Source organism: Solanum tuberosum, unplaced genomic scaffold, assembly GCF_000226075.1.
Source record: "Solanum tuberosum cultivar DM 1-3 516 R44 unplaced genomic scaffold, SolTub_3.0 scf00541, whole genome shotgun sequence".
Classification (NCBI taxonomy): Eukaryota; Viridiplantae; Streptophyta; class Magnoliopsida; order Solanales; family Solanaceae; genus Solanum; species Solanum tuberosum.
In genome coordinates this window covers 2981-14270 of record NW_006239474.1, presented here as the reverse complement: position 1 = coordinate 14270, position 11290 = coordinate 2981, and the positions used below count along the sequence as shown (strand labels likewise).

At 28.4% G+C, this 11290-nt stretch overlaps 2 protein-coding genes across 2 annotated transcripts in view; both read right to left on the bottom strand.

Moving 5' to 3' along the window:
* Positions 1 to 554, bottom strand: part of LOC107058581 (protein trichome birefringence-like 40) — a 4340-nt gene extending 3786 nt beyond the window's left edge. The window contains exon 1 of the mRNA XM_015304443.1: positions 187 to 554. Coding sequence (XP_015159929.1) covers positions 187 to 554 — 368 coding nt within the window. The remainder of the gene's footprint in view (positions 1 to 186) is intronic.
* A 1429-nt stretch (positions 555 to 1983) lies between these two features.
* LOC102604606 (protein trichome birefringence-like 41) lies at positions 1984 to 10968 on the bottom strand (the record flags this gene model as incomplete). Its single annotated transcript, XM_006365392.2, has 7 exons — positions 1984 to 2401; positions 3263 to 3421; positions 3670 to 3845; positions 4415 to 4586; positions 5302 to 5497; positions 10191 to 10366; positions 10810 to 10968. Coding segments are annotated over 7 exons (1330 nt in total), but the record flags the coding sequence as incomplete, so codon positions are not given.
* Positions 10969 to 11290: the final 322 nt, after the last annotated feature.

Sequence of the window (11290 nt, the reverse complement as noted above, 5' to 3'; positions counted from 1 at the left end):
AAATTATATATGTATATATATATATATATATATATAATAGAGGTAAATTAAAATAATATCGTTTAACTAGGTAAGTTAGATGAGAACAAGCAAGGGTGGCGGATAAAATTAATAAAAGTAATTAGTTGAACATTATTTATCAGAAAATTATATTATGCGTAGTAAATCTCAAATATTGTTACGTACCTTGGTAAATTGCAAGCACTAGGTTGCCATTTATACTTAAGATATTGACGATCAGGTCGATTGGTACAATCAAATATATTTCGAATAAATGGACAAGTAGTTGTGTTATATAAAGGATCGATAACATCGTCGTCAATCACCCAACTTCCTTCGAACAAGTTGCAATTACTTGTAGTTATTTTTGCTTCTTCTTGTTGTTTTGATATTATTCTTGTTGTATTTCTTCCTATATGAACTAATTTCTTGGCAATTGCATCTGAATAAAACCTTGAAAATACCGTCAACATGGCTTCAAAAACAAACACAAAACTCAACATAAGCATTGCACCGAGAATATACACAAAAGTACTATTCACACCCTTTGCCATCTTTTTAATTAGTATCACTTTCTAAGCAAAATCAAAATTGAAAAAAGAGAGGCACAATATTATAACAATTGGGAATTTTATAGTATCATTAAAATCAAAACAACTAATTTACCAAGTGGCACAAAGTGCTCACCAGAAGGATAGAGGCTGTGGCAAAAAGAATTATATATATAACACGTGGGTTGCTATTACTAGTAATTAAGGACTAATTAATATGATAGCTCTTTTGGTTGCTTATGGACAAGTTTATTTTACCATTTTCATATGCTTAATTAACTAAAGGGGAAATTTAAATATATGAGAAGCATTGAACTTTATGCTAATTGAAAAAATCAGATGAATGAATAATGTAGATAGAAATGGAAAGGTTATTTGAGTACATGCATGAGCTAGACAAATTTGTCATGGTATATTTTTTGACATTAAAAACCAATAGGAAATTAGTACATGAATGGGGTGCACAAATTTGTAATTATATGATGAATGAACATATGATCATTAATTTACATTTAATTAAAGATTCTTCATTATTTCCACTCTAAAAGTTTCTGTTGGCTCTCTATCTCCGTCCCATAAGTGAAAAAAGGAGTACGACAAAAAGCTACTCCCTCCGTCTTATTTTATATGTTATTCATTTATATAAATAGCTAGCTGGACCACAATATTTGTCATTTTATAAAATTTATGCATACATATTTTGCCTATTATACCCTTGATAGAATAGTTAATCAATCTTGTCATTTATTAATAAAGTTGGCTTAAGAAAACATTAAATAAGGATAGAAGAGTAAAGTTACATCATTTCTTAATGCAAGTGCAAAGTAAAAAGGTGACATAAAAATGATGAAGGAAGACCTTAAGTACTGAATTAATGAAATTACATCTATATTTGAAAAAGAGTTGCTTTAACTTTAGCGCACACTCTTCCTCCTATGGGGAAAGTTACTCTTTCCAATTCATGTCCGGCTCTTCCTGATTCTGGAATCTGGATCACAGTTATTAATAATAGATTAATAGTACTCTTCATTAGAATTTCTTGTTATTTGGTATATTTAACTTGCTTGAGATTGTTTATTTTTAGATCTTAGAAACGAAAGAGGAAATTAATTTCATTTATAAAGTAAGTAGGAAAAAGTTTACGTCAAGCCAATAAATATAAAACATATGACATATATATACACTTTTTTAACGGTTAATTAATCAGAGTGATATTAATTTTCATTTTGATTTGTTGACGTTTAGGGTTAATTATTTGGTTAGTTGTAAACATCTGATGGTGGCCAAATAACTATTTATATTTTCAATTTCAAATCTGAATAAAGGAGGAGAAAATAGACATATTATCTTGACACAAATGAATAAGTATAACTTTTTTTCGTATGTCATTTCACATCAAGAAAAGAGATGTGTACCTCTAGCAACAACAAGAATGGAACCATAGAAGCGGCTCCTATGCTCCCAACTCATCATCATATTTAAGTTAAGAATAATTGCATATGTTAATTTATTCCACTATATGTTAACAAAATGATACTTAAATCTATTTATTTATTTTTCAAAGTAGAGAAGCATAAAGAATTTGATTCCAAGTATCAGGAACTCCACCAATGCACCAATGTGTACAATCCAAGCCATGATTTCCATTGTATATACTTGGATGTCCATCTTTTCTTAGTTGTGATAGTTTTGTTATGTCAAGTAAATTTACTATTGGCTGTGACATGTTCTGTAATTCTTGTTTCACTATGTCCACAGGAATTGGTAAGCCACTTGGGTATGTTGATCCATTGACTGGAGTTGTTTCATTCAAGCAACTGTTCACTGTTGGTTCACCCCATTCTGATCCACTGTTCATGTACATTACAAAAACAATGAGTAGTAACTAAGGTTTGAGAACAAGAAATATATATACAGGGCATCTAGAATAGAATATGGACAATTTAATTTGAGGGCCCAATATCATACTCACACACCAAAAACTAGTTTAAAAGAGTTAGTTCCACCTAAAAAGCCTTATAAGGACACTACCTATCTCATTAACCACGGATGTAAGATTTTTTCATTCTTCAACAGTCATAAAGCTACAACATTTTCTTACAATTTTGTGAGAGTCATATAGAACTAATGTAATGAACTCGTATATATTGTATTGAAATGGATAATTGGAATTATACGTAAAAATGTAAGAGTTCGTCATTAGATAATTACTCCAAACTAGTAACAAATCTTCAGAGGGAAGAACAAGAAATAAAAATGTGAGAAGGGAGGGATGTTCTAGAATTAATCCAAAGCAACTAAAAAATAAAAATACAACTTCATAGCATCGTCCTCTTTTATATATAGACATCTTCACAGAGTCTGAAATATAATTTGACATATTCTCACATCAGTCCTCCATCTTAGTTATATTCACAACAACTACATCATTTGAGTTCGTTTATTTTGTTATGGTGACACTCAGCTTCATAAACTTATCTTCAAATTCAACAAATAAACTCGAGCAATTTAAGGTCCATAAAATTATAGCAGAAATAATGAAAATAAAGCTATTATGTTCTCTTAAATCAAATTAGCAATTAGGAAATATATTCAATCTCAAATTTTTATTTCAATTTTATTCTTTAAAGAGATTTGTAACATAAAATAGAAGAAGACATATTATAGCTAAAAATTAAAAATATATATTATATGAACAAAAAATTTCTTACTGGTAATGGGCCGGAGATGTTCCTTGAAAGAAAACTTTGGTTTTTGCTGTATCCACATCTGTTTCAACCCATTTGGCCCATGTTTTTAGCCCAGCCCAAAAAGCTTCGACCCGATCCATGTCTTTCAATATTTTGCCATTATATTCAACAAAATCCCACCTACAACCAATATTCGCACGTTGTAAAACTCATTTTTATTAAAAGATAAAAGATATAATGTGATGCATGCACTAATTCATGGTCATGAGGTTTTGGAAACGTCCGGATCATGTCAGGTCTATTATCTGTAGTCTTATTTTGTATTTTTGCAAGAAACTATTTTCACGATGTGAAATTTTAATTTTAATTTGTTGATCGTATAGACTAAATTGTAAATTAAAAAGAAAATTAAATAATAATGAACATACTGTTGTCCTGGTGGTCTTCTTGTATACCAAAGCCAAGTATTGAATATCAAAAGGTCAAAATTCTTCCAAATTTGCCCATCTTTAATTGAATCTAGTTTCAATACACGTCCAATTTTTTCAACTTCAATGTCCACTAAAAGATTCGAATGAAATAATACTATTTCAACTCCATAATCCTGCAAAATTAAGAAAATTAAAAAAAAATACTTTAGGTTTTTCTATAACTAAAAAACACACAACACAAATCTAGAGCTAATAATGTAAAACATATACGTTCTTTGTTCAATTTGTTTGACTTGATTTAGAATACGAGATGTCAAACTATTTTTTTTCTTTTACATATTTAAAAACTATATAAAAAGTATTAGCATAAATCACAATATATAACTAATAATTCGAGATATTTAAAAAGTGTATAAATTTCATTTGACTGTCCAATCCAAAGTATATGTAGGATAAACAAATTGAAACAGACTAGCAGAACTTACATCAATCAACCGTTTTTTAGAGAATACATTTGTCCTTTATTGATTAGACATATCTCGTAAACACAGAAAATGATTATATAATTAAAAAAAATTTAATAGGTCTATTATATAAGTCTCTTCTACGTGTTTCGAGTTGTTACATAGAAGTAGCATTTTAATAAAGGATTGTGCTAAAGAGTTATATGTTGCAATCTCCAATAATAGAAATCCATAAGTAAAGTATTGCATAATTATTTTTTTAGAAAAAAAAAACTTACCAGAAATGTGACAGTGACATTTTCTCTAAGTATTACATGATTATATTTAGCTTGTGGGACAGCAGCATGAAGCAAGCACAAAAGGGATTCATAAATATTAAGACTCAAAGAATCCCCAATATACATTATCTTCTTTCCTCTGAATTTTTCCAAAAAATCTTTGCCATCAAATCTACAAATTATTCCAAAAACACACAAAATTAAATTGTTCAAATAGTAAAGCAAAATATGTCCAGAACATTTATTTTAGTCAAACATCATTTTTAATTAGGAAAACGTTTGAAATATCTTTATCAATAAAATACATTGTTGTATTTTCCTATGTTGATTTAATCCAATACGGAGAGATTTGATTGATTCTGAATTAAAAAATTGGAACAAAAGGACTTGTTTTACAAGTTAAGAGTAGTTTATTTCTAACATGTTCATTTTAGTTGTTGAACTTAAATAGGTAATGCTCCATTGTTTCCTTCAACATATTCATTGATAAATTGAATATAAGTTCAAAGGAGAACCACATGTTATAAAATCACAATCCCTTTGATTTTTAAGTATAGTTAACTACTATTTCAATTATTTTTTAGTTGAGTTTTCCTTATTTATAGAAAAAATATAGTTATGTGACTTTAGTGAAAAAAAATCCTTTTTCAAAAATATTTTGATTTATTATATTTGAGCTGTTGAGATAGAGGTAAAGTCTGTAGTGTGTATAGACAATCTACTTTCTTCAAACTACTTATGAGCTTATAAGTAATATATGTTGTTGATTTTAGTGAAAAAAAGCTAAAGTTATTTGATCATTTTTGAAATTTATCTCGATATTATCATCATAAGTAACTTGAAGAAAAGTACGATATAAAACGGAACTGAGAGAGATAGAGATGAACCTTGGCAAGACACAACCATTACTTGGCTGCCATCTATATTTGAGATAATCAAGATTTGTTCTTCCAAATTTGATGCAATCAAATTCCCTTCTTATGAATGGACAAGCTTTTGAATCATACAATGGATATGAATTATCAATAATCCAATTTCCTTCAAATAAATCACAACCATTTGCTTCTGATGACCCAATTAATACTGCTAAAATAATAACAAGAAAATATTTAAACTCATCAATAAATATTTTCACCATTTTTTATTTTCAGAGGAGAAAAGAAAAGAAAAAAAGAGAGAGAATAATTATGTGTAAAGGGGTTGAAATAATTAATAAATATGTGTGTGTGTGTGTGTATGAAGGGAGGGATTACAAATAAGGAGATTCATTTATTTAAGGTCTTTTTATTTTCAGTAAATAATTTAATTTTGAAAAATTAAATAAGTTCAAGTATAGTAATTAAGGATATTACATTCCGTAATGTCGCAATTAAGAGAATTTGTAATTAATTGACCAATACCAAAAGAGTAGAAAGCAAATTACTCTATTTACTACCATTTATTATTTGTTGCTTTCGATCAATAATGTTATTTTTTATATGGAAAAACCCTTTTGGCCAGAAAATTTGGCCAGAATTTGGCTAGAATGGTATTTTTACTTATGTTATTTTACCTTTTTGAACCTTTTTACCATTTTAACTTTAATACCTTTTAGTTAAAAAATGGAAAAAATATCAGTTTATTTTAAAATAAAAAAGATATCATAGAATTTTTAAATTTCTGGCCAAATTTTTTAGCCGTTTAGCATTATCCTTTTTATATTATCCTTTTATTATAATGAATTTTATATTATTGGAAATGATCATAATTAAGAATAAGGATAATTATAAATTAAGTGATATATTGTTTCTTCATTTTTTTCAAACTGAACATGTATTAAATAGAGTTACACTTTAGTTAGTTCCTTTTAAGAGACTAAAGCGTTGTACACGTTATTAGTATGTATAATTTAAACTCGTAATGATTTTAGGCCTATACTCATCAATTCATAGACTATGACTCTTATTCTTATAAATTGTGATTAAAATTGATTTAAAAAATTAATTCCCCTAATTTATGGACATTTTGTGACATGATTTTCATTCTATTTTGATCTAATTATATTTTCTCACGTTTAAAGACATTTCCTTTTTGGTAGCTTGATTTGAGTTTCTTTTATAATGATTTTCCAATTAAACTTATTACTTATAAAGCAAATTTCTCATCTTATTAGTTTCTTGAATTAAATCAATAAATGTCCTAATTTATAATCGAGCTATTGACGATTGCTTGCAACTTTCTTGTACCAAAATAAGGTAAAAAGAATTTATATATGGTAATTGTGTGTATGCTTCAATTAGAAGGGAAAAATGCATTTATTTTATAAATATTCACAAAATTATATAAAATTTATTAACCCTTAGCAATTACAATTAAATTAATGTAGAAATATTTATCACGTAAAGCTAGTCACGACTCTATCTCTATATAAATTATATTTTGTTAGTTTCATGTAAATATAATATCTTAAGAAGTGCCAATATAAATGAATTTTTTGATAATTTTTTTCTTTCGATATTTTGTATATACATTGAAATTCGACTAATTTATATTTGCTCTACATAGGACCCCATTTAGGGGAAAGTACTCTCTATAAAAAGAAGAAGACGTATTCAGAACTCAAACCCGATCGCATACCGCTTTTGATGGTAAATTTTGGTAAGTTGATAGTTGTGTTAACCCGTCTTTGTGTGTGAATGAGATGGTACAGAAAAATGCAAAACAAAAAAGTGACTTTTTTGATTAATTATTATAGAAATATATATTGAGGAAAATAGTTTGCTAAAGGCAAGAAAAGGCTGGATCTTTGATGAGCATTTGCAATTTTCACATGGCAACACACCTCACATATGCCTCCCTATTATTTATTGTTTCTTGCTCTACCATATGTCTCTCTTATAACAATATAAAATATAATAAATAAATACTTCTCTCATGTAGGGTGTGTTTGGTACTCAGATATATTTTCTCAAGAAATAAGTGATTTTCCTGTGTTTAATATAAAAGCAAAAAGTTATCATCCTAATAGCATTTGTATATAATCTAATATGATTCAAAAAATGCTGGTTGAATAAAAAAAATTCCTCGTCTTCAAAATGCATGTGTTCTTGGTTTATTGAACACTATAGGATAGGAGTGTGTGTGGGGGTGGGGGGTGCATTAAGGGCGACAAAATCAAATTCAACTTGTTCAACCTGTTTAGGTTTAGACGTGCTATTGATCCGATCATTTATTTGCTCAATTTATTTCAATTCAATTCATTTTAATTCATTAAAAAATGGGTTGAGATGTAACCCAAAATTGATTCATTAAGAAATCTTGTAAAAATATTTTTAAATTAATTAATATGTTATATAGTCATAATAAAGAAAAAATAATTTTATTAGGGACTAAACTATTTTAAAAGAACAAATAAAATTAAAAATTAGTAAAAGTTGAATTATGTTGGGTCTTGTCCCGTTTTATAATCCATTACCTAACTAGTTTTGACCCAAGGATTTGATTGGGTCTTGATCCGTTTGTTGCATTCAGAGGCGGATCTATTAAGGGGTGTGGGGGTGCCACGCCATCCCCGAACTTCGACGGAAACTCTATATATACAAGGTATATATATATATAATATTTATATTTATATAAAGCGTGCCACCCACAGAACAAAATTGGCTTGTGGTGCCACGGTAGGAGGGCAACTTTAGAAGGTTGATGTTGCGGGTTCAAATCCCATTTATACCTATTTTTTTGAGAAAGACATTTTTTTAAGAAAAGGAAATTGTTGCGCACGTTCTTTTAAGAAAAATTAGAGAACTAAAATTAATTTATATCGAAAAAGACGAATAATTTAATCAAATATAAAATTAATTTAATCGATAAGTCTATTTGGCACCCACGGAGTCTAAATCCTGGATCCGCCACTGGTTACATTGATCCATTATGACTCACCCAAATTTAATCCAACCCGCCCAATTATCACCCTTAAATTAGACGCAGAAATGGTTGCTATAAGTGATTTGAAAAAAGCGTAAGACCACAAAGACCTATTGTACGTAATCATTCATAAAAATATTTTTTCACCTCTTTTTTACCCAACACACTAATTAATTATTACCAACTTCATCACTTTTATTCAAACATTAGTTCACACCTAAAAATATTTCTTAACATTTAATATTTATCAATTACTTTTATTATTGTCGTTTCTGATGGCTTACAAATTCTGACAATGACATTGGTTGCGTAGTAAGTACTTTATAAAGTTTAGTTTTATTTTTCAAAACCGTTTAAATTTTACACATTTACTGTGCAAAACAATTTCTTCAAGCAAAAATAATACTACTAATAATATAATAAAATATAAAATAATAAGAAAGACATTGATTATGAATATAAGTTGTTTTTTTTCTTCAAATGCTACATTAAAATAAGAGTATGTCCTTTTATAGAGAGGTCATGCAGACTGCAATAATAAGATTATATTGAATTTGTATTGAGGGTCTATCGAAAATAGTTTTTCTACTTTTATAAGTTAGGGGTACTAAACTACTTATACTTTCTCGTTTTCAGATTTCACTTGTAAGATTATGCTGAATATATTATTGTTGTTGTTGTCCTCCTTGATCAATAAATCATAAGACCAAATTGACATTGTATGACATGAAATCAAAAATTGAATCGCAAAACTAAGTTGAAAAAGTTAAAAGTAGTCCTAGGATGGGTGACCTTTTTTGAGAAGTTCTCGCGTTGCATTTCTCCGATCAACAAGAGTTGTGATGGGATGGTTAGGACCCCTCCACTCTTAATTACACACTTCGAGTTCGAATTTTTTATATGAAAAAAATAATCATTAGGAAGCGTTTTCCTCTTTAAGTATTGTGTTTTAAGTTTTACTTGTAATTTATATTAGAAAGTATATTTAAGTGATTCAATACTATTACTTCTCCTTATATATATATATATATATATTCTGCAAATATAACTTTGATTACGTTATTAATTAATGACATATCCGAATAACCAAACCGAAAAGAGAAAAATCAAACCAAACCAAATTTATTTTGGTTCGGATTGGGTTACACTTTTTCAAAATAAAAAAAAATTGAGAAATTCAAACTGAATAGTACAAAATCAAATCGAAAAATCGAATGTACACCCTACTTTAATCAACCTTATGCGGTTTGGACTCTAATACGGATTTCAAACACTAAATGAAAACCAAAAGAAAAACGTATATCAATTCTAAAACTTATTTTTTTTCTACTTTCACTATAAAAATCATTTTCCGCGTTTTTTTAAAAGATATTTTTTTACAGAAAATGTTTTCAATAATTTTGACCGATCAAACAAAGGAACATTAAAGAATATTTCCTCTATACCAAGCACACCCCTAATCTTGATTTTATTGTCATGAAACCTAAATTTGAATGAATGTTAGAGACATAAGTGTAAATCTTGAATAGGATGCTAAGCAAGTTTGTTAGATTTGTTGTTATTTGTCCATCAATGATATAGTTTGTTCTTTATGATATATACATAGAACTTATGCTTCATATATGAGCTCATCTGAAGTACATTTAGATGTTGAATTTTGAAAAATAAAATTATATTTCAGAAAAAGTACCTTTACTCTATAAAATGAATATCAGACACAAAACGAGATGTAATAAATTAAATGGAGTGTTTGGGAGAAGTGGGAAAGAGAGATGCATATAGAATATTATTCCAAGTATCAGGAACTCCACCAATACACCAATGTGTACAATCTAAGCCATGTATAAATGTGTACAATCAAAGCCATGTATACCATTGTATATACTTGGATGTCCATCTTTTCTTAGTTGCGTTAGCTTTGTTATGTCAAGTAAATTTACTATTGGCTTTGACATGTTCTTTAATACTTGTTTCACTATGTCCACAGGAATTGGTAATCCACTTGGGTATGTTGATCCTCTTACTTCTGGCTCACCCCATTCAGTTCCACTGGAAAAAAAAATAGTTGTAAAATATTAGGCAAATAGAACGATATATATGAATCATTTAGTATTCGGGATTTTTACACCAGAAATGTAATCTAAGTTTGGACAGATTCAGTTATGACTTTATTTGTTAACTTGAACGGTTGACCCGTTGTTGAACCCTAAATTACCCATCAAATTGGTAAGCATAACTTGCATAAATGTACCCTTCGGCCATCTAGTGTACCAAAATATACACTACTATATACTTCGACTGTATATTATGTATATAGATATTTAGCATAATGTATTCACTATGTATACATTATATACACATATTAATCACAAAATATTCATCAAAATTACTTTATTAAAGCAGAAAAAGAACACAACATATTCATCAAAATTACTTTTTTAAAGCAGAAAAAGAACACAAAATTTAATAATTAGAAGGATGAAAGTTCTTACTGGTAATGTGTGGCTGATGCTCCTTGATAAAATACTTTGGTTTTCGTTGTATTAATATCTCTCTCAACCCATTTAGCCCATGTATTTAATCCTATACGAAAAGCTTCAATACGGTTCATGTCCTTGGATATCGTGCCATTATTTTCAACAAAATCCCATCTACAACACATACAAAAATATACTTCAATTAATCATAATGAGATCTCTAATTATGCATAGAATAAGTAAGCTAGCGTTTGATCGTAGATTTGGTTGAAAAAAATCTACTAGTAAAATCTATGACCAAACGGGTTGTGACTTGTGAATGTTTAAGTATACATACTGTTGCTTAGGGCCCGTTTGGCCATAGATTTCCCAAATAATATTTGGGGGGAAATTTGGCAAATAGTGTTTGTCCATACACTTTACCATTATTTGGCAAATATTTTTGGCAAATATCCCAAATTCCCAAATACTAGTTTTTTCTAGTGTAAATTTCATA